The sequence below is a fragment of the Myotis myotis genome, unplaced genomic scaffold (assembly GCF_014108235.1).
Source record: "Myotis myotis isolate mMyoMyo1 unplaced genomic scaffold, mMyoMyo1.p scaffold_m19_p_3, whole genome shotgun sequence".
Taxonomy (NCBI): domain Eukaryota; kingdom Metazoa; phylum Chordata; class Mammalia; order Chiroptera; family Vespertilionidae; genus Myotis; species Myotis myotis.
This window is the reverse complement of record NW_023416335.1, coordinates 189,931,443-189,955,782: the sequence shown is the minus strand read 5'-3', so window position 1 is coordinate 189,955,782 and position 24,340 is coordinate 189,931,443. Positions and strand designations below refer to the sequence as shown.

The window sequence follows — 24,340 nt, the reverse complement described above, 5'->3', positions numbered from 1 at the left end:
AAGGGTGGTCAGAAGAGAACAATTGGAAGAATGGTGATAAGAAACCACACATGACTGCATAAGACAGACACACAATTCCCTGGCATTAGAATCAACCTTTCTAAATAATACAATGTTTATAAGTAGCAAATACTAGTATATGTTGACTCTATGTCAAATAAAGCAAGATGATCTTTCCTGAATTTTCTCTAATGTGATTAATTCACAGGCCTAGGAAGAGATGATAACAGGTTGCTCTGGATGTTGGACTCAGCCTCAAAAGTCACAAGGCGTATAATGAGAATTACTCCTGTTTTTAGCAGTAAAAAGAGTTACAAGTAGTGTTTGTCATTATCAGATGCAAGAATAAATATTTTAATTTGCAATAAAGAAAAATATTCTAGAAGCAGTGAAAGTCTGTGATTGACTACCTTCAAGAAAAAAAAATGAGTTCTATTTTCCTGAAAGTGTTCAAACACAATAGATAAACAGTTGGCAGGGAAGTTATAGAGAGAAGTTTATAAATTAACTAGTGCCCTGGTGCACAGATTCGCGCACATTGAAAGGAAATTGATTAGAAGGTGGCCAGCAGGGCGGGACTGGGCTGAACACTTCCTGAAGCCAGCCTCCCATGCTCCCTCCCTGGCCGGCCACACCTGGGTGGCTGCAGCTTGAAGGGCATCTGCAGAATGAGTGGGGTCCCTCCAGCAGGTGGGGTTCCTCGGCTTGGCCTGCGGGGATCGGGCCAAAACTGGCTCTCCAACATTCTCCGAAGGGTCCCAGATTGTGAGAGGTGGGTTCTTGGATGACACACCCCAGAGTCAGGCTTCTTCCTCTCTGGTTCCAGGGTGTGTCACCCAAGAACTGCCACTACCAAGTCACAGCAGCTTGGCAGCTCCTATGTTGAGCATCTTCCCCCTGGTGGTCATTATACATCATAGCTACTGGTTGGATGGTCGGACAGTTGCATATATATATATATATTCACACATTGGCTTGTTAAACCTGTAAAGACCCTGTTCAAACCTATAATTTTAGGATTTTGTGAAAATAGATGCTTAATAAAATCATATTTCCTGCCAGAAGTTCTGGATTTTATTTTCTTCCTTTTGTCATCAGACTTCACTTCTGTGAAAATATCCCCCTCCAATATTATTGGAAACTAAAGAAATATATTGAGATAAGATATGGGGAAAGGAGACCCATTATTATTAAAGAAAAAAAATCACTACAATTTCTACAATAGCAGAATTAGCTTTCAATAAAAGTCATAGTTGAGTAAATGCTCTTCCTTTTTTATGAGAATTCCTTTGAAAACCTTCCTTTGGTGAAATTTATGTTGGAATTCCTCACCATTTGTGATCTTCTGTAAGCTTGGGGGATGCTTCTGTGCCAATGATGCCAATGATGGAAGGAAAAATTGTTTAATTTGCAGGGAGCAAAACTATAAGGCGTTAAGACAAAAGATTATCATCTGAAGAGGCTCTCCTCCTACTGTGACTGGAAAAGTATTAAAAGAGCAGGTCAGAATACACGAAAACAGCTGTAAGGGAAAAGGTCAGCTGAGAAGCTGCAATTTGGCTGCCCGAGAGATTTAAGACCCTCTTCTTTTGAAGCCACAAATCACAAGGGTTTCCTGTTTGTCTTGTGCTGTTTGTAACCTTAAACCATCTTGTTTTGTAGTGCACCACATTCTCTGTATACTGTACACCAGATTAGAAGGACACAATTTGTAGCCACAGTGACAATAAATCCAGAATGATCCTGATTTCTCCACCGTTTTTCCTAAGTCCATTCCTACTAATTCCCTGTGAATTCCCTCCCAGGTGAGATGAGGAACCCATTGAAATTTGATTTTTCTCTTGTTAATCTGTCTCTGTTCTTTGGATAATTAGCCCAGCCAGAAGAAGTTTGAAAACAGGAGGACAAGTATTAATATTTTCTGTGCCCCCACACAATGCAATGACATGACGGAACGTAGTCACTGTGTTGTTCCTCGTGAGCAACGTGTTATGGGAAGGGAAGCAAAGTTGTGCCACCCTGAAGCTGCATTTTTGTGCTTGTTTTTCCAATCTGCCCTGCCAACCAAGAATCAGAATGAACGGGGTCAAATCTGCCTTTTGACAAACTCTCTAGATCAGCGGTTCTCAACCTGTGGGTCGCGACCCCTTTGGCGGCCGAACGACCCTTTCACAGGGGTCGCCTAAGACCATCCTGCATATCAGATATTTACATTATGATTCATAACAGTAGCAACATTACAGTTATGAAGTAGCAACGAAAATAATTTTATGGTTGGGGTCACAACATGAGGAACTGTATTTAAAGGGCCAGAAGGTTGAGAACCACTGCTCTAGATGAACCCTGTGCTCAGGAAATCTCGAGAGCCACTGCCAATAATCCACACAAGCAGCAAGGTAAATATGTAGCTAGTTATTTCTTTTATTTTGTTTTATCATTTTGAATATCTAGTACCTACCCCAGTTTTCTATACACAGTAGTTGCCTAATTACTATTTCTTCAATAAAAATTAACTCTACAGTTTCCTTGTTATTTAGCTTTGAAGTACCTTTTGCATACTTGACACCTAAAGTAGACATTGCCTTACTTCTCTGTTCGTTTCATCATCATAAACACCCTGAGAGTCTTCAAATGAAATCAGAGCTACCACTCCTCTGCTTGCACGTCTCACCACTGCAAGACAGTGTTTTTCCCATTCACCCAAAGAAATGTCTTCTTTTTTAATGCTCACTTCTCTTCTAAGATCTCCCTGGTAAAAGCCACCAGTGTGCTTGCTTTGTGTTGCTTTCATTCACAACAAAAGCAAACTGCTACTACGTGAGGCAAGAAAATGTATACAAATTAGGAAAGAGGGTGTGAAAGCCATTTTCGGTGCAATTCAGATAAACAGACATTTGCTTAATGCAATCCAACGTGACATAATAGGGGACAAAGAGTTTAATGGAGCAGGAAAGTGGACAGTTCATTCTAACTGGGCTGGAATATGAGCAACTGTACAAGCACGTGCCATTTACCCTAATTACCAAGAGAAAAATGGGAAAGGAAAAAGCATATGAGGCCAAATGAAACTCATGATGGGAGCCTATAATGGGTGAAACACCTGCATTGAGCATAGAGGTTTCAAAGGGCCCGATAACCACCCAGAATACTGAATTATCTCAGGGATGTTTGTGGAAAATATCTGGGTTCTACTTTGAGATTCTGACAAACAAGTGGCAGATAAACATCTAAGAAGGAAAATCTGAAAACAACCAGTTCCACGCTATTGGTTTCTGATAACCATCTCTTTACATCATGAGTCAGCGCCCACCTGCTGATAATGAATTCAGTATCAGGTTCAACTTTTTTTAAGAATCAGGTTCAATTTGGGTCTCTTCTTTTTCTTACTGCTATTGTAACAGACTATTTTAAATAATTAACATAATACTTGCATGAAAGCATTGCACCTACCATTTTTAAATGCCTATGAGAACATATATACCTGTTTTTATATCCAGAAAAATATTCATTATTCTTGATTGCCGGGAGCCGGTCCATCCTTGCTGTTTCAAAGGACCTGGCATGTATGGCATACTGTTCTTAATATGTTTGCTCACCTTCTTGGCACTATGTGTTTTAACCAAGGTCTCTGAGAAAGGTTGTTTCCCCAGGTAGGGATTTTCCCCTGAAGTTAGGGAGGGAATAAAACCCCTCAACTAAGTGCCAGGCGGGCAATTAATCACTTTAACTACGAACAATCATGCTTAATCTACATAATCTTTACTCCCTGGAATGGAGATAAGAAACGCCCTAACCTTTGTAATAGAGATTGATAGGATTGAATCAACTGGTATAAATACAGATGTAACAAGACAGCAAGTCTCAGAACTTAGAACACAGAACTTAGAACACAGAACTTAGAACACAGAACTTAGAAGACAGAACTTAGAAGACAGAACTTAGAAGACAGAACTAAGAAGACAGAACTTAGAAGACAGAACTAAGAAGACAGAACCTACAGACAGAAGAACTTCGCTGGAGAGAACATGGCAAAAGATCCTGGACTGAACCTGACTACAGAAATTGGCAAGAGAACCTGACTAGAACCTGGTGACTGAACCTGGCTGGAGAACCTGGACAGAACCTGGCTGGAGAACCTAGCGAGGGAACATGGCTACAGAACCTGGCTGGAGAACCTAGCAAGATAACATGGACACAGAACCTGGCAGGAGATCCAAAGCAGAACCTCTCTGGAAATCCAGACCAGAACTTGGCTGGAGATCCTGGCTAGAGGTCCTGGCTAGGCTGCTGATCAACTGAATGCTGTCTCTGTGTCATTCCTTCTTCGCCGACTCCGTCTACGCCTTTGGGAACCCCTGGACCCGCTGGGGCTGGACCCCGGCACTTGATTATTATTAGTATTAACTAGAGGCCCGGTGCACAAAAATTTGTGCACTCGGGAGGGTCCCTCAGCCCAGCCTGTGCCCTCTCTCAGTCTGGGACCCCTCAGGGGATGTCCACTTGCCAGCAGGGAGCAGACCTAAGCTGCAGTCAGACATCCTTAGTGCTGCTGAGGAGGCAAGAGAGGCTCCTACCACCACCGCTGTACTGGCAGCCATCAGCCTGGCTTGTGGCTGAGCAGAGCTCCCCCTGTGGAAGCGCACTGACCACCAGGGGCCAGCTCCTGCATTGAGCGTCTGCCCCCTGGTGGTCAGTGTGTGTCATAGTGACCAGTCATTCCCAGTCTTTCTGCTGTTAGGGTCAGTTTGCATATTACTCTTTTATTATAGAGGATAGGGGCCAGCTGGTTTGTCCTGAAGGGTATCCCAGATCAGGGTGGGGGTCCTGCTGGGGTGCCTGGCCAGCCTGGGTGAGGGTCTGAGGGCTGGCCAAGCCCCCCGGCGATGGAAGCTCCCAGCCTCTCCTTTTTTTCTTTTTTTTTTAATTCTGGAATTTATTTACCTTCTACAGTGGGGCCTTGACTTACGAGTGTCCCGACTAACGAGTTTTTTGAGATATGCGCCATCTCTTGGCAGATTTTTTGCTTTGAGCTGTGAGCTAAAATTCAGGTTATGTACGAGCCAGCTTCTGATACCCCACCGCTAGTTGGCGCAGAGAACGTCACAGTGATTTGACATAAGAGTAATTTGAGTTACGAGCTCTGTTACAGAACAAATTAAACTCATAATTCAAGGCCCCACTGTATAATTGAAACTTTGTTCCCTTCAGTGGAGCTCAGGGCCGGCCGGGAAGCTTCGCTTCCTCCATGACTGGAACAACCAACCCTCCTGCTTGCTTCAGCTCCATGGCTGCCTGCCACCATCTTGGTTGGGTTAATTTGCATATAGTCACTCTGATTGGCTGGTGGGCGGGGCTTAAGGTGTGGCAAAGGTATGGTCAGTTTGCATGTTTGTCTTTTATTACATTAGATTACTCATAGCCTATTAAGATAATGTAAAGATAGCTCAGCTAAAACTAAAGATCCGAGCTACATCACTGTCAGAGTGGAGTCAGGAAGCCAGGATTCAAACCCAGCTCCAACTATGTAATTGAATAATCTTACTAAGCTCTGCTTTCATCCTCTGTAAAATTATGCTAATGGAATTAGCTTATAGGATTGTGGGAATAGGATTGTTGGAATCATAAAATGAGAAAGTATATGTGTATTAGTCAGAGTCCAGAAAGGAAAACAGAAATCTCTCTGAGTATTAAAGCAGAAGGAATTTAACTCAGAGAATTGATAAAGAAGGTACAAAGATGATGCTAAGAAACCGCCCAGGAATCAATAAGAAAACAGTTTAACAATACCAGAAAGCCTCCACTACTTCCTATGCTAGGGATAAAAGAAGGAGGTGGTTCCTTGGAGTCAGGATCACTCGCAGAAGCTAGAACCACAGAAGCTTTGTCCAAAGAGACATAGGAATATAGAAGAAATGTAGCTGTTGCTGGGTAGGAAAACTAAAGTAGAGCAGGATTGAAATTACCCTTTCTCCCATCGTCCAATTTCCCATTGACAAAACCCACTTGAACTTGGGAGCCTGCTTTTACTGAATACATCTCATGTACCTTCACGGATTCTCCACTGAGCTTCATATGTCACTTGCTTTTACACTGTTGTCCCTGCAATGATCACTTACAGGCAAAGGCGAGTGTTTCCACCGTCTGAAGTCTACAAATGAACTGTGTAGCTCTGAACGCCATGTCCAGACCCTGAGAAGCACCACACCGGAGGGTGTGAGAGCTGGGTTCACCAGCAGCTGTGCATGCCGGACGTGCAGGTATGTTTTCATTTCGGATGAACTATAACCAATGGGAAGCGAGATGAAATCGGCACACACATTTCCTCTCCACTCCTCCCTTCCAGGCACTGTCCACAACTACAGCGTGTCTGTGCAGCCACCTTCCCCATAGCCAAATGACCAGCTTTGTTTTTTCATGGAGCAGCGGCCAGCCCAGGTGTGCATCACCTGGAATTGGCTTCCCATCCTCCCGCACTGAACTTCCCTTTTTCCTCATTTTTGCTGCCCTGTCAAGCATTGAGAGCACTTAAGTTTCACCTGGAGCTTTGTTTGGTTAAGATCCTGGGAAATGCAGCCTGAAGGGGTTGACTCCCCCTTCAAGGCAAAGCTGGGTGGGCTGGGGGGTGGGGGGAAAGAGGTCTGAGCACAAACAGGCCGAGAGGCATATGCTCCCTCAACGCCCATAGCCATCCTTGCGTTCATATTAAAGTCTATGTGACCACTTCATGCTTCACCTACTATGAGGCACTGTCTGCTATACCAAGAAAGAGGCTCTCCCTCTCCCCGCTTTCCCCCCAAGGACAGATGCTGCAGGGGAGCAAAACTACCTCAAAATAGGTCTCTTTCTCGGGCTGATTATTTTTGAGAAACAGAAAACTCAGGAAGTATTTCATTCTCCTCCCCTTCACTGACTAAAATAATAGATAGAGGGCCTGTTCCAGGAAGAGAGCTATTATTAGAATAACTTCGAAGAACATAGGCTGGATGTGGTGGGCTTGGGGAGCGGGGCAGAGGGGGAGGAGGAGAGGGGTGGGGATAGCTTGAAAGGACCACGTCGTCTCTGTGTCCCATTGTCTGTACATGACAGACATTCGTTTACCAAACATTTGTTTTTCCAGGAAGTACAAGATGGTACATTTTCAGGCTGGCCACAGCTTCATAAAAAACAACAACATGTGTTTTTTTAGCTATAAATTGTTTTCCTCCACTTTGAAGTCCCAGACCCCCTACGCCCTTCAACTTCGCTCAGAATAGCTATCAGCTTTGATTGCCTGACTTCATATTCTGATGGATCCCCCTTTCATAAATAATTAAATGTGGTTTTTGGCCTGTTAATCTGTCTCATCTCAATTTAGTCTTAGAATCTAGAAGGGTAGAAGAATTGTTTCTTCCAATATAATACAAAACCCAAGTAGTCATTGTATCCACTTCAAATATCAGGCCTCCAAGTGATATATAGTCCCACCCATTAGCTTTAGATTTGGACCCTCCTAGTTTTGAAATCTACAAAGAATTTTTTTTTAACTACTGGAAGTAATAAGTTAAGATAATTTACAGAAAAACAGCTTTATCTCTATAAACAACAACAAATAATTTGAAAAAATGTTAAATGTCATTTACAACAGCATCAAAAATATAAATTTTTAAAAATACATATAAGATCTGTATCCTGAAATGCACTACATTGTTGAGAGACATTAAAGACCTAACTAAATGGAAAAATAAATCATGTTCATGAATTTTAATACTCAACATTGTTAGGACATCAATTCTCCTAATTAATCTACAGATTCAATGCAATCCCAATCAAGCATTTTTTTAAGAAATTTTGAGAAAATCAAAGATTCCAGAATAGTCAATATACTTTTTTTTTGGCAAATCATCACTTGTTTTATTTTTTTAAATCATTGTTATGTGACTAAAAGTAGTAGGTATTATTCTTTTCAAGTACCCAAAGGAAGCTTCACCATTTTTTAATTGAATTTATTGGAGTGACATTGGTAAATAAAATTATACAGGTTTCAGGTGTACAATTCTATAACATCAGCTGTGTATTGCATTGTGTCTCCACTACCCAAAGTCAAATCTTCTTCCACAATCATACAGTCAAACCCCTCTACCCTTCACTACCCTCCTCACCATCCTTTCCCTCTGGTAACCACTGTACTGTTGCCATGTCTATGAGTTTTTGTTTTTTGTTTCTTGTTTGTTCATTTGTTGCTTTTAGTTTTATCTCCCACGTATGAGAAAGTATATGGTTCTTGACTTTCTGACATTTCGTTTAGCATGATATTCTCCAGATCCATCTATATTGTCACAAATGGTAATATTTCATCTTTTCTTCTGGCTGAGTAGTATTTCATTGTATATAGGTACCACATACTCTTTATCCAGTCATCTATAGAGAGGCATGATACTTCTGTTGTTTCATTGTCTTGGTCACTGTGAATAATGATGCAATGAAAATAGAAGTGCATATATCCTTGCAAATAAAGGTTTTCAAATTTTTCAGATAGACACCCATAAGATGAGTTGCTGGTTCATATGGTAACTCTAATTTTGGGGGGTCATCCATACTGCTTTCCCCAATGGCTGTACCAGTTTACATTTCCACCAGCAGTGAGTGAGGGCTCCTTTTAGTCCACAACCTCTCCAACACTGTTAATACTTATCTTGTTAATAATATCCATTCTAACAAGTGTGAAGTAGAATCTCATTGTAGTTTTGATTTGCATTTTCTTAATAGTTAGTGAAGGTAAGCATCTTATCATATACTAGAGACCCGATGCACAAATTCATGCACCAATGGAATCCCTCAGCCTGGCCTGCAGGATCAGACCAAAACCAACTCTCTGACATCCCCTGCGGGGTCCTGGATTGCTGGTGCAGGCCAGGCCAAGGGATCCCACTGGTGCACGATCAGGGCCTCGGAGGGACCCAGGAGGTTGGCCAGCCAGGGAGGACTACTAGAGGGCTCCAGGGCATGTCCGGCCCATCTCACTCAGTCACGATTGACCGGACCCCAGCAGCAAGCTAACCTACCTGTCAGAGCGTCTAACTCCTGGTGGTCAGTGCACATCATAGCAAGCAGTTGAGGGGCCTTAGCATATCATTAGCATATTATGCTTTGATTGGTTGAAAGGCCAACTGGATGACTGGAGACTTAGTATATTAGGCTTTTATTCTATAGGATCTGTTCACTGTTTGAATGTCTATTGGGAGAAATGTCTGTTCAGGACCTCTGCCCATTTTTTAATTGGGTTGTTTATTTTTTTTGTTATTGCCAATATACTTTTGAAAAAGAACAAATGTAGAGGATTAGCACATCTGATTCCAAGGCATAGTGTAAAGCTACAGTATTGAACAGTATGGTATTACTATAAGAATAGACATATAGATCACTGAGACAGAATAGAGAACTCAGAAGTAGACCCAATTAATTTTCTACAAAGGCACCAAAGTGATTCAATAGAGGAAATGAAAGTCTTTCAACAGTAGTACAAAATCAACTGGATTTCAATATGGAATAACAGTGAACCCCTACCCTTTTCTCACACACAAAAATTAATTTGAAATGTGTACAATCTAAGTGTACAAGTTAAAACTATTAAACTTCTGGATGCTAACATAAGACAAAAACCACTGTGATTTTGATATAGGCAAAGATTTCTTAGGACAATAAAAGAAAAAATGATTTGTTAAGCTTCATCAAAAAATTTAAAACTTCACCTCTTGAAAGGCACTATTAAGAAAATGAAAAGGCAACACGAAGACTGTATTGTAATACATATTTGTATTTGTAACACAAATACAAATACTTGTATACTTTTGAGAAAGTATTTGTAATACATATATTTAACAAAGAATTTGTATCCAAATTCTATAAAGAACTCCCATAATTCTACAATAAGAAGACAGGAAAACAATTTTAAAAGAAACGTGGCAAAATATTAAATAGATACTTCACATTCAAAGATATATAAATGGCAATAAACAAATAAAAAATGCTAATGTCATTATTCTTCAGGGAAATACAAATGAAAACCCCAATGAGATACCACTACACACCCGTTGTTATGGCTGAAATTTAAAAGCCTGACAATAACAAGCTTTGGAGATTACATGGAGACAAATGAACTCTCATTTGTTGCTACTACAAAGGTAAAATGATGCAACCACATTGGAAAACTATCTAGAATCTAGATGTTTAGTATAAAATTAAACATGCACTTGCCATAGGACTCAGCAACCAACTCCTGGGTGTTTAACCAAAAGAAATGAAAGTGCATGTCCACACAGTATTTGCACATTAATGTTCCCGGCAGGTTTATTAATAATAGTCAAAAATTGGAAACACATCAAATGCTCATAGGTGAATGGACAAATTGTGGGTTTATCTGTACAATGGAATACTACACAGTAACAAAAAGAATAACCTACTGATAGGAGAAAAACTAATTTCAAAAAAGATGCTGAGATAATTCAGACAAAAAGAGTACATGAAGTGTGATATTCTAGAATAGGCAAACTAACTTATAGTGACAGAAAGCATATCACTGCTTGCCTGGCTCCGGGAGGGTGGAAAGGGGCAAAAAGGAACTTTTGGAGATGGTGAAATGCTATATATCTTGATTTGACGGCATTTAAGAGGTGTATACATTTGTCAAAAACCCACTGACCTTGTGACTTAAATGGATGCATTTTATTGCCTGCAAAGTCTAACTCAATAAGCTTGATTATTTTTTTAATGTGAAGGTCAAGAAAGTCCATGGAAGCAGGAAGAACTGTCCCCGATTAAAGGAGACTAAGGAGACATCAGGACAAAATACATTGCATGACTCTGAATATGAAGGAACACACCTATAATAACATTGTTGAAACAGCTGACAAAATTTAAATATGGACTGTAGACAAAAGCATAGTACTATCTATATCAATGCTAAATTTCCTGATTTGGATAATTTTGCGGTGGTTATACAAGACTAAGTTCCTGTTTTTGTAAAATATTTAGACAAAGAGACATAATGTTCCTAATTTATTATCAAATGGATCAGCAAGGGGAGAGAGGGGGAGAGAGAGAGAGAAAGAGAGAGAGAGAGAGAGAGAGAGAGAGAGAGAGAGAGAGAGAGAACTTGTAATAAAGTGCAGATAGTAAAATATAAACAAATGGTAACTATGGGTAAAGGTTAGATGAGAGTTTCTTATATTGTTTTAACTACTCAGTAAGTTTGAAATTATAGGAAAATATATTTTTAGAGATGAGAGGTAAGCATCTACATGGGGGGAAGATAACTATTTTTTTAATTCTTAATTGTGTTATCTCTCAAAATCAGAGGTTATTGCAATGACTTATCCTACAAATAAGGAAAAGACCTAGGTATTTATGAGTTTTCTAACTGTTTCTGTGTGTAGTTCCAGGAAAGAGAAACAGAAAATTCCACAGGTCCATTAAAGAGAGGGGTAACTACTCTCCAAAAGCAAAATCTTCCCCTCTTATCCAAGAAGACCATCTGATCTCTCAAATCATTGTTCAAAAGAGCATCTTCTTCTCTTCCAGCTCATCTCTGTTTCTGCAGTGGACTAAGTCCTGCAGTCAAAAACATTACTTTGTTAAGTAATCACAGATTATTACAGGAAGCACACTAAAAATGGCCACTTTCCATTTTACCTTTTCCTCTTAGTATATTCATTAGTAGTTAGTGAATGTCATTAACAACATCGTTCTTCTCACAGATACAATTGTAGGTTTTAGAACAATCAATATTTGCTATTCTCGTTGGGGCTAAAAATGCACATTCTCTTCTCACGAAGGTCCTATTCATTATTGAAACATTACTGTAAAACAGAAAACATGTGTAGTCAACTGTTTACTTCTGAAGCTTACAACAACACAAATCATAATTTTTAAGTCAGTTGCCTACAGACCAGGATTACACAAATGTTAATCATAACATCATCACTAGAACATTGTCTTTGGCTCTTAATCCATCGGAGAGAATCTCACTCAGCCTCTTGATTCCACCCACAGTCTCCCCTTTTATTCCACTCTGGAAGGTTTTGGTCAGACGGCAAAACTACCTTGCAATACTGCTACGGGATTATAATGTAGCAAACAAGTTTTGTTACATTAATTTTTTCAGTAAAAGTGAGAGATTAAAAAGAGAAGAATTTCTATAATACAGATAACCAGGTCTCATGTGTATATACTCTATGGAGAAAAAAGTAGAATTGGATTATAGTCAGAAATGAGGTTTAATCAATCTTTTTATTTGCTTTGCTTCTTTTTCTTCCCAGTTCCATAGCTAATCATTAGCTAAAACATGACAATCCATTGAAAAATGTCTAAAAGCAGGACTTCTACTTAAGAAAAGTGGTGGATTAGGTGCCAGAAATCTTTCTATTAAAAAAAGAGATGCTGGTTACAAAAATGATTTAAACTTTCTTGAATAAATTTATGAACTGGCAGGCAAGAAGCAAATTCACACGCAGGCTGAGTTATTAAGTAAAGGATGGGAACCCAGAAGAGTGAGTATGCCAAATAAGGAATTCCACCCACCGTCCTAAATAGAAGACAAGCTACATAGGGCTGAGAAGCCAAAGGGATATATCTTCATTATAAATAGCCTAGAATTGTCTTCAACCTTAGGTTTAAGCAGAAGACCAGAAGAACAAGCCCACCTAAGAATCCAAAATCATAAGCCATCCCTCATGTAATTTGCTTTTGCTGTATAATTTAAAAATATTCAAATCTGCTGCAGGATAAAAGGGAAAGAAACAAATAAGATAAATGACACTAGACAGCTTGTGAGGCATGGGCAGAACACATAAGATATGTTAAATGTGGATAAGTACGTTAGTAACCAGGAGACATGTTGAGCTATAGATACAGTACGTAGAGCTTATGTGTGCTGAGCATAGAAAAGGAAGAATCATCTAAATACTAAATATCATACACAAAATAATGATGCACACAATACTCAAAATTCATGAGGTCTTAAGCTCACCATCCATTGGCGACACTTATTCTGGCCCTTAAAAAAATAAAATCCATGGCTGCTCATCAGATTAACTGGAAAGCTGCAGCTGTGGCCAGGCTTAACCTACTCCTGCATCGCCCCAATACAGAAAAGGAGTGTGCCGGCCGCCAGAACCTTCTGCCCATTACTCAAACCTCAAGTCAGGCTCCAGAAACCACACCATCACGAAAGGGTTTTGCAGCAGGTTGAGTCAGGCCATTTGAAGACGGTACAACCCAGGATTCAAGTGATCCCTTCATTTACTTGCACTTTATCCTAAGTGTGACAGCCTACCCAACCCCACCCCAGTGTGACAAGCTATCCCATTTCTTCCCCTTTGCAGAGCGTGATCGGTTTAATTAACCATGCAATTTGAGCATCTTACTATGGCCCATGAGCCTTCTGCTCTGTGACCTCTGAGATAGTTTGACTGGAGTGGATACTCACAGGCCTTAGTTACATCAAGGTAATTTCCTGCATAACATCTTGTGTAGGTTTGCAGCCCAGAACTACATGACTTGCAGGGCCCAACTTTAGAATTAGAAGTGGCCCAGATTTATAATGCCCCGAGGTATCCAATAAAAGCAGATTATTTCTTGAGGAAGTTGCTGTCTTCTCGGTTCTCAAATAATTTCCATAACAACTCAAAAAGGAAAAAAAACTATCACTAAACACTACAAAGAAAATGGCATTATGAATGGCAACCAGCAGAAACAATAGATTAATCCCACAAAATTTCAAATATTAGAATGATCACATATCAAGGATAAAATAAGATATTTTCAACAATAAAGAATGTAATTTAAAAAAAGAAAACATAAAACACAATTCCTAGCAATAAAAATATAATAGTTATGATTTTTTTTTTAATCATTGAACAGTTTGACAGTAGATTATATCTTAATGTAAACCCAAGAGTTTACAAAATACTATAGTTCTAAATAGGACTATGGGGAAGGTGTCTGTGTGTGTATAATAGCTTAGATTTATATTTTACAAATAACATATAATCATAGATATGTAAACTAAAAAAAAAGAGTTTAAAATGAATTTTGGGGATACTCAAAATATTCATTTGCAGTTATGGGAGGGATCACTATGACTAAATCAGGATGATACAATCATTTCATATCACTTTATGATTTTTAAAATTCTGTGTACTTCATAGCACATTCTTCTGAGCATGTGTTTAGCTTTAGCATCATAATTTTATTATTAATAACTCTACATGATACTTCTCTTTTTTAACTATGCTTCTTAAAACACTTTCTTACTCATTCTGCTTAATCTTACCAATAACCTCTACTTGAAAATGAGTTAAGCTGTGTGAAATGAGAGAAGATACATTTTAGAAACAATACTTCCAACCCCAACACCGATGTTACAGCTTGGATGCCTTTCAGGGACTTACATTCCAGGTGTGCCCTTGTCAATCCATTCCCATTTACGTCCCTCTTCATTAAATGACAATCCAATCCAGTAGGTATTTTTATAAGTCTGGGATTGAAGGAAGGCCTGTAAAGGAATCACAACATGTGTGACTAAATTTCCATCAGTTAGATGAATGGAGACGACAGGAAAAGCAGCCAGCTGAGTTGGTGGCCAGTCCTCTGCTGCTCCCCACATCATCCTATATACCTCCTTTCCAGAAAGGTCCTTCTACCCTCAATCCTTGTATTTTCATTTCCAACATAATTTTCTCCTAGTTCATTATTTGTATCAAAAATGGCTGCAAGAGCCCTGGCCGGTTTGGCTCAGTGGATAGAGCTCGGTGTGGGAACTGAAGGGTCCCGGGTTTGATTCTTCTCAAGGGCACATGCCCGGGTTGCAGGCTTGATCCCCAGTCGGGGGCGAGGGGAAGGTCAGGAGACAGCCAATCAATGATTCTCTCTCATCATTGATGTTTCAATCTCTCTCTCCCTCTCTCTTCTTCTCTGAAATCAATAAAAATATATATTTCTAAAAAATGGTTGCAAGCATCATAGATTATTTAAAACATGGGAAAAATTAAAATCTAAATATCTAACAATAGGAGACATAAAATAATTTGGTACTTTGTGAACTGATTCAAAAGCATGCTCCATAAAAATATTTAAGGATATAGAAAAATAACTATGCATGTTTTAAGTGAAAGAAGGAATCTTCAAAACAAATATATTAAAATAAGAGTATGTGGGAGGTGTACATTACAGCCTTCAGCCTCATAAGAGGAAACCTTGCTACAGTTTAGTAGTTGGAAGGGGTAGAGGAATATGGGGGAGAATTTAGAAATATTTACTAGTCCAAAAATGTAAAATCAAAGTGACATAATACATAATGTCTAATTAAATGACTAAATGTGTTTTGTAAATATAGGTTTAAATTTAACTGTTTTACTGCATCAAATACAGAAAATATTTTATGACAACATAAAATCTTCTGCATTATGATTTAAAACATCTGTTGGATTTGCATATAAACTGTGTGAACCAGGAAGTCACGGTTTGATCCCTGGTCACAACAAATGTCTGGGTTGCCGTCTCAATCCACAGTGTGGGGTATGCCAGAGGCAGCTAATCAATGATTTTCTTTCATCATTAATGTTTCTAATTCTAGCTCCTTCTCCCTTCCTCTCTGAAATCAATAAAAAAAACTTTTTAAAGAATATTGATCTAGTAAATGTTGCCTGCAGATGCAATGAAAATCACCATGAGGCTAAAACTATAAAATTGTTATCACTTTTATGTTTCTCATCATCATTTCCATTTCGACAGGTGGGGAAACTGAAACTAAGAGAGGTTAAGCCATTTACCAAGGTCACCAAACCAGTAAGTGCCAGCGCTGGAATTGCCCACAGGCAGCCTGGCTCCTGGATTCCTTGTAGTAACTACTCGACCATGTTACTCCAGGATTTCAGTTGTCACCTCATTGGGAGAAATAACTGCTGGTTCCAGCCTGTGCGATTAAGTACTTCATCAAAAGTGAGGCATATTTCTCTGTGAGTGTTTTTCTTAAAAAAAGATGATTGCAGCTGTGACTGGTTTGGCTCAATGGATAGAGCGTCGGTCTGTGGACTGAAGGGTTCCAGGTTTGATTCTGGTCAAGGGCATGTACCTTGGTTGTGGGCACATGCCCAGTAGGGGGTGTGCAGGAGGCAGCTGATCGATGTTTCTCTCTCATCGTTGTTTCTAACTCTCTGTCCCTCTCCCTTCCTCTCTGTAAAAATCAATAAAATATATTTGAAACAAAGAAGAAAGAAAGAAAGAAAGAAAGAAAGAAAGAAAGAAAGAAAGAAAGAAAGAAAGAAAGAAAGAAAGAAAGAAGGAAGGAAGGAAGGAAGGAAGGAAGGAGGGAGGGAGGGAGGGAGGGAGGGAGGGAGGGAGGGAGGGAGGGAGGGAGGAAGGAAGGAAGGAAGGAAGGAAGGAAGGAAGGAAGGAAGGAAGGAAGGAAGAAAGAAAGAAAGAAAGAAAGAAAGAAAGAAAGAAAGAAAGAAAGAAAGAAAGAAAGAAAGAAAGAAAGGAAGGAAGAAAGAAAGGCAGAAAGAAAAGAAAGAAAGGAAAGGAAGAAAGGAAGAAAGATGATTGCAAAGACTCAAAATGCATCCTCAAAGGCATTTCCACTTTGGACATAATAATGATCATGATAGATAATATGTATTGCATGCTTAGTAAATAACAAGATCGTGTTCCTGTGAGCAGGCATAGTCTCCTGAGAGCCTCTTAACTGTACTATTTTTGCTCACTCAATAGACACAACACAAAGAATAGCTGAAGGTTCCTTTTTCTGGGCCCCTCCCCCTGTCCTCCATTTCTTGGGTGTGAGAGTGGGAGACAAAGTCCAAGAGAATAAAAGTGAATATAATCATCCATGATACCAGTTCAACTTCATCATCTATCTTCAAAAGAGATAATCCTTTATTTTGGCAAGTCTCTTTACATTCCTTCCAGTTTTTATTTTCAGTGGTAAAAAGGTAACAGTTTACCCCACAACAGGACCAGAGTTCTTCACTGAGTTTGCCTACAACATATAAGGTAAAACATTAAACTTCTTGTTATCTGGCATTCTGTTAAGCACAGCAATATATTTATCAGCCTGATATAACTAAATAAAATCTTAATAGCTACCAATAATGATAACATGAGGTTCATCAAAATTCTGGAATGCCAAGAGACATCAGCACTCCCATGTTCAATGTAGCATTATTCACAATAGCCAAGATATGGAGCCATCCCAAATGTCCATCAACAGATGAATGGATTTAAAAATGTGGTCTATACCTACTTGAAGTACAATTCAGCCTTAAATAGAAGGAAATCCTGCCATATGCAGCAACATGGATGAACCTTGGGGATATTATGCTAAGTAAAATAAGCCAGACACAGGACAAAAACTACATGAATGCAGTTACATGAGGTATTTTAAACAAACTCAGAGAAACAGAATATAGCATGGCGGTTACCAGGGGCAAGTAGGAGGGAAAGATGGGTAGTTGCTCAATGGGTATAAAGCTTTAGTTATGCAAGATGAATAAATTCTAGACATCTGCTATACAACATAGTGCCTATAGTTGACAATATTGCATTGTGCACTTACAAACTTGGTAAGAAGCCCTAGCCAGTTTGCCTCAGTGGGTAGAGTGTTGGCCTGAGGATAAAGGGTCCCACGTTCGGTCCGGTCAAGGGCACATACCTTACTTGCAGGCTCCTCCCCACACTGGGCCCTGGTCAGGGCACACGCAGGAGGCAACCCATTGATGTGTTTCTCTCACACTGATGTTTTTCTCTGTCTTTCCCTCTCTCTACCACTCACCCTAAAAATCAATGGAAAAATATCCTCAGGTGAGGATTAAAAAAATAAAATAAAAACTTGGTAAAAGGAGAGATCATATGTACCACAAAAATAAAAAAGGGACATGAGGAAACTTTGGGAGATATTACCCTAATTGTGGATCATTTTACAAGTGTATGTATATATCCAACGTCATCAAATTGTATACATTAAATATATAAAGTTTTAAAAATATTATTAATACCTCAATAAGCTGCTTAAAGAATAATAAAATTCAAATAAATTTCTAGAATGTCTTCTAAATAAACATTATTTGGAATTTTTTTCTTTATCTCCCATGTGTTTTACAATATACCAAGTTTTAAAAATATTATTTATGCTTTAATAATGGATACAATAATTTCCACTGATTACCATGCCTAAGTGAGATTAAATATGCAAAAGCTCTTTGTAAACTCTAAATCCTAAACAAATATGTATTCATTGCTGATAAACAGGTCAATTCACTCCATCTTTATGCATGATAGCAGAATTTATTGTATAAAATTAATATTTTTACCTCTTGTAATTTTTTATAGGTATTACCACACAGAGTTGCACAAACATCAACACTATGACAAATCTTGCAGGTGTATTGTAGGGAATGCATATTGATCACAACCGACCAAAAATCTGAAGTCAAGGCAGAATGGAAAAACAAGACACACACACACACACACACACACACACACACACACACACTTACAATTATCTTTACAACAGCATCCAAATAAAAGGCTTTATGCCCATTGCAGCCTAAGTTTATTTTTATTGATAGCATCCACTTCAGCAACAAAGTATAAGTGACTAATTTGCCCACAGGTCCAAAATGATCTGAATTTTCAGGGGAGCTAACATATTATTTCACCTCTGGAAGCAGTAGAAATGCAAGAACTGCCATTAACTTTTGGGGAATACAGGGGCCGGCTAATCTAAACATGGCTCCTGGGGTCTCAATCCCATATTCAAAATAAGCAATCTCAAATACCCATATTATTTTTAAGAGGCATAAATTAAATTTCCCCAGTAGACCTAGATAACTAGCATATATCATAAGCCTGTAATTAACTTTGAAGCTTCTGAAGAAGAAATAATGTAAAATCATGCAATCTCTCACTGAAGAGTTCCTTCATACCTGTATTTTGCAATGATTTTGAAGAGATTTTCTTTTTTCTATGACACGTCTTCTCTTCTATTAATGGTGAGACTGGTTTCTTTCCCCACCAAACCATTTTATTTTTGAGAATGTCAGACTCTAGAGTCATATTTGCCAAAAGTTGCTTTGTTAAGTAGTTATCATTTTGCATAATGTGGTACTTTTGCTTGAGGTTTTGTAGAATTTCATCTTGTTGATGTTTTTCTCGATTATACTGAAAAACTAATATTAATAGAATAGGTAAAATGCAAAACTGTACTCATAATGCTTAAATGCTGAAAGTAAAGAGAAAAAATCTCACTTCGACAATCAACCGATTTCATTACTTTAATTAGCAATTTGACATTTAGAAAGTAACACCTCAGTAAGTTGATGATAGAAATGAAAACACCAAACTTCTTACTGTTAGCAATTTAAGTCTAGAATAAATAAAATAAGAGATCTGAATAAAATAATGATAGAACACCTTACCATTCAGTTTAGTTTCATTTTGATAGTTAGCACATTATTTAAAAATAGGTACCAAAGTAAAAATCAGTTAGCCAACTTTTAGCAACACATCTTCTGAGTATGAAAATCTGCACTAAGACACATGAAGAAATAGCATCATTATTATTAAATAGGATAAACACAGGAAAAAGGAGGAAGATCCCAAGATGTCTCTTTATCTGAGTGCAATATATTACTGATTTTCTCTAAGATATCAAGGAATTCAAATAAAAAATGAAAGTTGATGAACTCAATATTCTAACATCTATGTACAGAATCACTCTAAATTTTTACTAAATCATTTCTTCATTGTATTCTTTTTTAGCTTTATTTTTATTGTTTACACTATTATAAATATCCCCTCTCCTACCCCCCACCTCTTTGCCCACCTCTACCCAGCAACCACCCCCCTTCCCTCTGGCAATCGCCACACTGTTGTCGGTGTCTGTGGGTTATGCATATATGTTCTTTGGCCAATCTTTTCACCTTCTTTCATCCACCATCCTAATCCTCCCTCCCCTCTGACAGCTGTCAGTCTGTTCCATGTATCCATGCCTCTGTTTCTATTTTGTTCATCAGTTTAGTTTGTTCATTACAGTCCACATATAAATGAGATCATAGAAAAATAAAAGAAAGTCATAATTTATTTCAAACAGTTGTTTCTTAATGTTTAACTCAGAATGCAGAATATTACTAAGTCCTATATCAAAAGGAATATTGCCTGTATGATAACGAATGAGGCTGCAGAGTCATTGAAATGGGTAAGTGAAGTGAAAATAATACTGTGCTGTGTCTAGGAAAAAATCACCAAGAAAAGGCCATCTGAAACATTCCCTTATGATATCCAGGGAACAACTGATTGTTAATAACTGCAACATTGGTGATTAGTGCTATTACTCAGACTCAAAGGATGTATTTCAGTTACTTACGCATTGTTCCCAACACTATGATTGTCATGATTAGAAGTAAACAGAGGATCCCAAGAGCCACTGCAATGAGACGTGAGGGTCCCGAAAACTCTTTAAATAAAGAAGAAAAAGTAATCATCAGGATAGAAGGATATATTTAACAGAATTTCATATATATATATATATATATGTATATATATATATATATTGCATGTGTGATAAAATATAATTTAATCTACATGTAATTTAAGATAAGTCATAATCCCCTTGTATGGTCCAGGATATACCATACATTTAAGGCCATTAAATAAAAATTTTTAAAATTTAAAAAAAAATCACCAGGAGTAGAGCTTGGCCCACTACTAACCTTTACTGGGACACCATTTGCAACAAAGGGATAAATGTTTTCTACAAATGTTATAAAATGATATCATACAAATTGATCTAAATCTGGAACCTAGTAGTCACAGTTTTAAAATTTCAGATTTCTGACTGGCATACACCCATGGTAGAAATCCTACACACAAAACAGTTCTATAGGATTTCAAAGGTACAGGTGACAGTAGACACAGCATGCATTTATGAGAAGCCACACTAGTGTGTGTACTCCTTGCCGTGATCACAACTTATCATGAAGAAGAAAGGAAAGCAGTCAATATTCTTTTTTTAAATATATATATATATATATATATATATATTTTATTTTAGAGAGCAGAAGGGAGAGGGAGAGATAGAAACACGGATAAGAAAGAAACATCAATTGGCAAGCCCCCTAATGGGGATAGAGCCCGCACCCCAGGCATGTGCCCAGACGGGGAATTGAACCATGACCTCCTGGTTCATGGGCCAATGCTGAACCACTGAGTCACACCGGCTGGGCACAGTCAATATTGGTGAGAAATTGGTAGCCAATAGTGGATATTCTGAAGCTGCAAATGTGATTGGGATCCATTCTTAAAGATATTTCTAGAAATCAACTTTCCTTTCTTTCTCATCAACTTTATTTTCCACTAGACAATGCTATTTTTAGCCTCCTACATTTGTGTCCTCAATATCTGTAAGCTGTATCTCTTATCATCACTATATTAAAATAGTAAACGTTATTCTCAATTTAAAGTTTAATTGTGACAATATTTGATAGAGAGAGAATAGAAAAATTGGTATGCACCTTTTGATTTTAACATATTTACAGCTTTATTGCCATCAAGGTTTGGTAAATATTTAAAGCACTTAAAATATCTTTTGTCTGAATAAAATCATATTTTTCATCTCTTAAATGTTTCTTAGACTTTTATTTGTCTAGGAAATGCAATGTTTTCTTGAGATACTAGTCTATTATTTACCTTTTTTTTTTATCCTCACTGAGGATTTTTTTTATTTTTTCATTTGAGAGAGAGGAGAGAAAAACATTGATTGGTTGTCTCCTGTACACAGTCCACTGTAAATAGAGCCCAAAACCTTTTGGTATACAGGACAGCACTCCAACTGAGGCACTGAGCCGGGGGTTAAAGGCCTCAAAAATTACTTGACCAAATTTGAATGAAAATATTTTATTAGCTCCTCAAATTTAAAGAATTCACTAATTTTTCCACTCTCACAAATGTAAGAAAAAGAAAAAAAGACTGTTCTACTACTACAAAACTTATGGTTTTGTATTACCATCTAGGAACCTAAAGTACAGATAAAAACATTTTTTCAAGCTTCAAGCATTTGACAAGCTATAAGAGCAGGTAAATCCAGATGCTTAAAACATATACCTTTGCCATCAATTTTCCCAGGCCTTTGAGTACCACCAGGCCTTAATGTATTTTGTGGCTCTGAAGGATTCTGAAGAAATGCAGGGGTTGAATAAATTATTTCCTCATCGCTCATCTCTAGAGTACAAAGAGAAAAATGTTTTGCATTAAAACCTTAATCAGGATGATTTCTGTCTAAAGAAAGTGTAAAATGTTAGTCTATAGGAGCATGCCAGAAATGAGAGGTATGTGTGTATCTCTGCCTGTGATATCAATGTGTGTTCATTAACTAATTGGAATGCCGAAAGCACATAAACTGAGACTGATTTATATAAGAAATTTATATAATATTACACTCATGATTATTAGAAAATATGAAAAAAATTAATATTTATCAATAGATTGAATAGGCTGGGTCCTATTCACGTAGCCAATCTAGCTCAAAATGTTCAACATAAACATACAGTTGTTAACCAAAATTGGTACCATCCCAAATGACTGAAAGACCTTTAAAATTATCAATTTAAAACACCAAAATTCTACATTTTGAAATTCTGAAAATATAAATATCTTGACTTCAAAAAACAATATCCACTGTTCAACTCTGCATATAAATTGTTAGAAGGTTCACTCGTTCCATTCAATTATAACATAACTCGATCAAAGTGTTTCCCAAAGTGTATCCCATACACCATCTGCAAAAGAACTATTTGAGAATTAACCTTGCAGATTGGTTAACATTTCAAATTCCAGTGCCCCAGGCAAGATATGCTGAATAAAAATCGCAGGTTGGAGCCAAACGCCTTCATTTTTAATCCCAAATGACTGCATATACATTAAAATTCTAGAAATAACCTTCCTGTGTATGAGGCTGCCTGAGAGGTCTATGTTAAAATAAAAATTTTTTAAGGCAGTCATTAGGAAATATCTATAAAGAATTTAATTTATTAATGAATATAAATATTAAAAAGGAATTATTAAATAATAAGTATTTAAAATGTACCTTGCTCCTTGCATTAAACCATGTGAAAAGATGATATACAAAAAACAGATAGTATGGAAAACAAATTGCATATGTAACTCTTTTCTTTTACATTTTTAATTTACAAAATTTTCTAGACTTCACTATTCACATTTTCTCCAATTTCCTAAGGAAAGGAGGTATTTTCCATTACAGAATCCTTCAAGATGGAATAGATACCATGCAAATCATTAAGTCCACATTAAATGTGAATGCTGAACTAGTTTTCACATTCCCTTCAGAGATGATGTTGTTTTAATGCAATCGAGATTGCTTTTTTAACCAATCCCATACTCATGCCTAGTCATTTGTAATTGATAAAATAACATATTCCTAAAATTCTTGTTTCTTAGATATTTTTTTACTTTATAAGGAGGATTAGTAAGATACTCAGGTACAAAAACTGAGGGATTAGTAGGATTAGTAGTAAATGTTACCTGTATCTGTGGATGTAGTGATGCAGATGGAGAAAGCTGATCCAAAAATGAGGTGGAAGATGTTAGCGTTTCCAACTGTGGATCCTTGAGTGCATGAGGGCTGTAAGCTAGAAGGCAGAAGTGAATCATCTCTGAATAATACTCCAGCTCAAAATTTTCTGCCCCTCCTCTTGACCAAAGTGACGAAAGGAAATTGTACGATGAAAGCTGGTGTTGATGCGAAGGAAAGATGGTCACGAGCTACATGTTCCTTCATCTCAACTAACCAACAACTTACTATCTGCAAGACTGCATTTAAAAAGCAACATTCGAGGACTAAAAAGGTAAAGGTACACAGCATTCAAAAAAACAAATACCAATATTTTTAACAAAAACTAGCCTACTTAAAAGATACTACTAGTAAAAATAAATGATTGAAATGTAAATGTATAAATATGTCTATATACATACATGTAAGAAGTATCATGACTTAAATAGCCCATCAGTCAGAAACTTTCTTCATAATTTCACTATAAAATATCTGGTGTACTTCTACCATTTTATCCATACATTATCAAAACGTATGGTTTTTTTAAATATCTTTTTTATTTCAGAGAGGAAGAGAGAGGGAAACATGAATGATGACAGAGAATCATTGATCAGTTGCCTCTTGCACACACACACACACACACACACACACACAGGGATTGAGAAACTGGGCATGTGCCCTGATGGGGAACCAAACCATGACCTCCTGGTTAATAGGTCGACATTCAATCACTGAGCCATGCTA

General features: G+C 37.7%; 1 protein-coding gene across 1 annotated transcript; it reads right to left on the bottom strand.

Annotated features, from left to right (window-relative positions):
* Nucleotides 1-9,638: 9,638 nt before the first annotated feature.
* LOC118652116 (killer cell lectin-like receptor 2) lies at nucleotides 9,639-23,857 on the bottom strand. The gene is made up of 7 exons (XM_036302045.1): nucleotides 23,569-23,857; nucleotides 22,132-22,248; nucleotides 20,396-20,485; nucleotides 18,957-19,199; nucleotides 16,869-17,011; nucleotides 14,427-14,530; nucleotides 9,639-11,834 (listed from the first exon to the last, which is right to left on the bottom strand). The coding sequence occupies exons 2-7, from the start codon at nucleotides 22,244-22,246 to the stop codon at nucleotides 11,696-11,698; spliced, it is 834 nt and encodes a 277-aa protein (XP_036157938.1). The 5' UTR covers nucleotides 22,247-22,248; nucleotides 23,569-23,857; the 3' UTR covers nucleotides 9,639-11,695.
* Nucleotides 23,858-24,340: the final 483 nt, after the last annotated feature.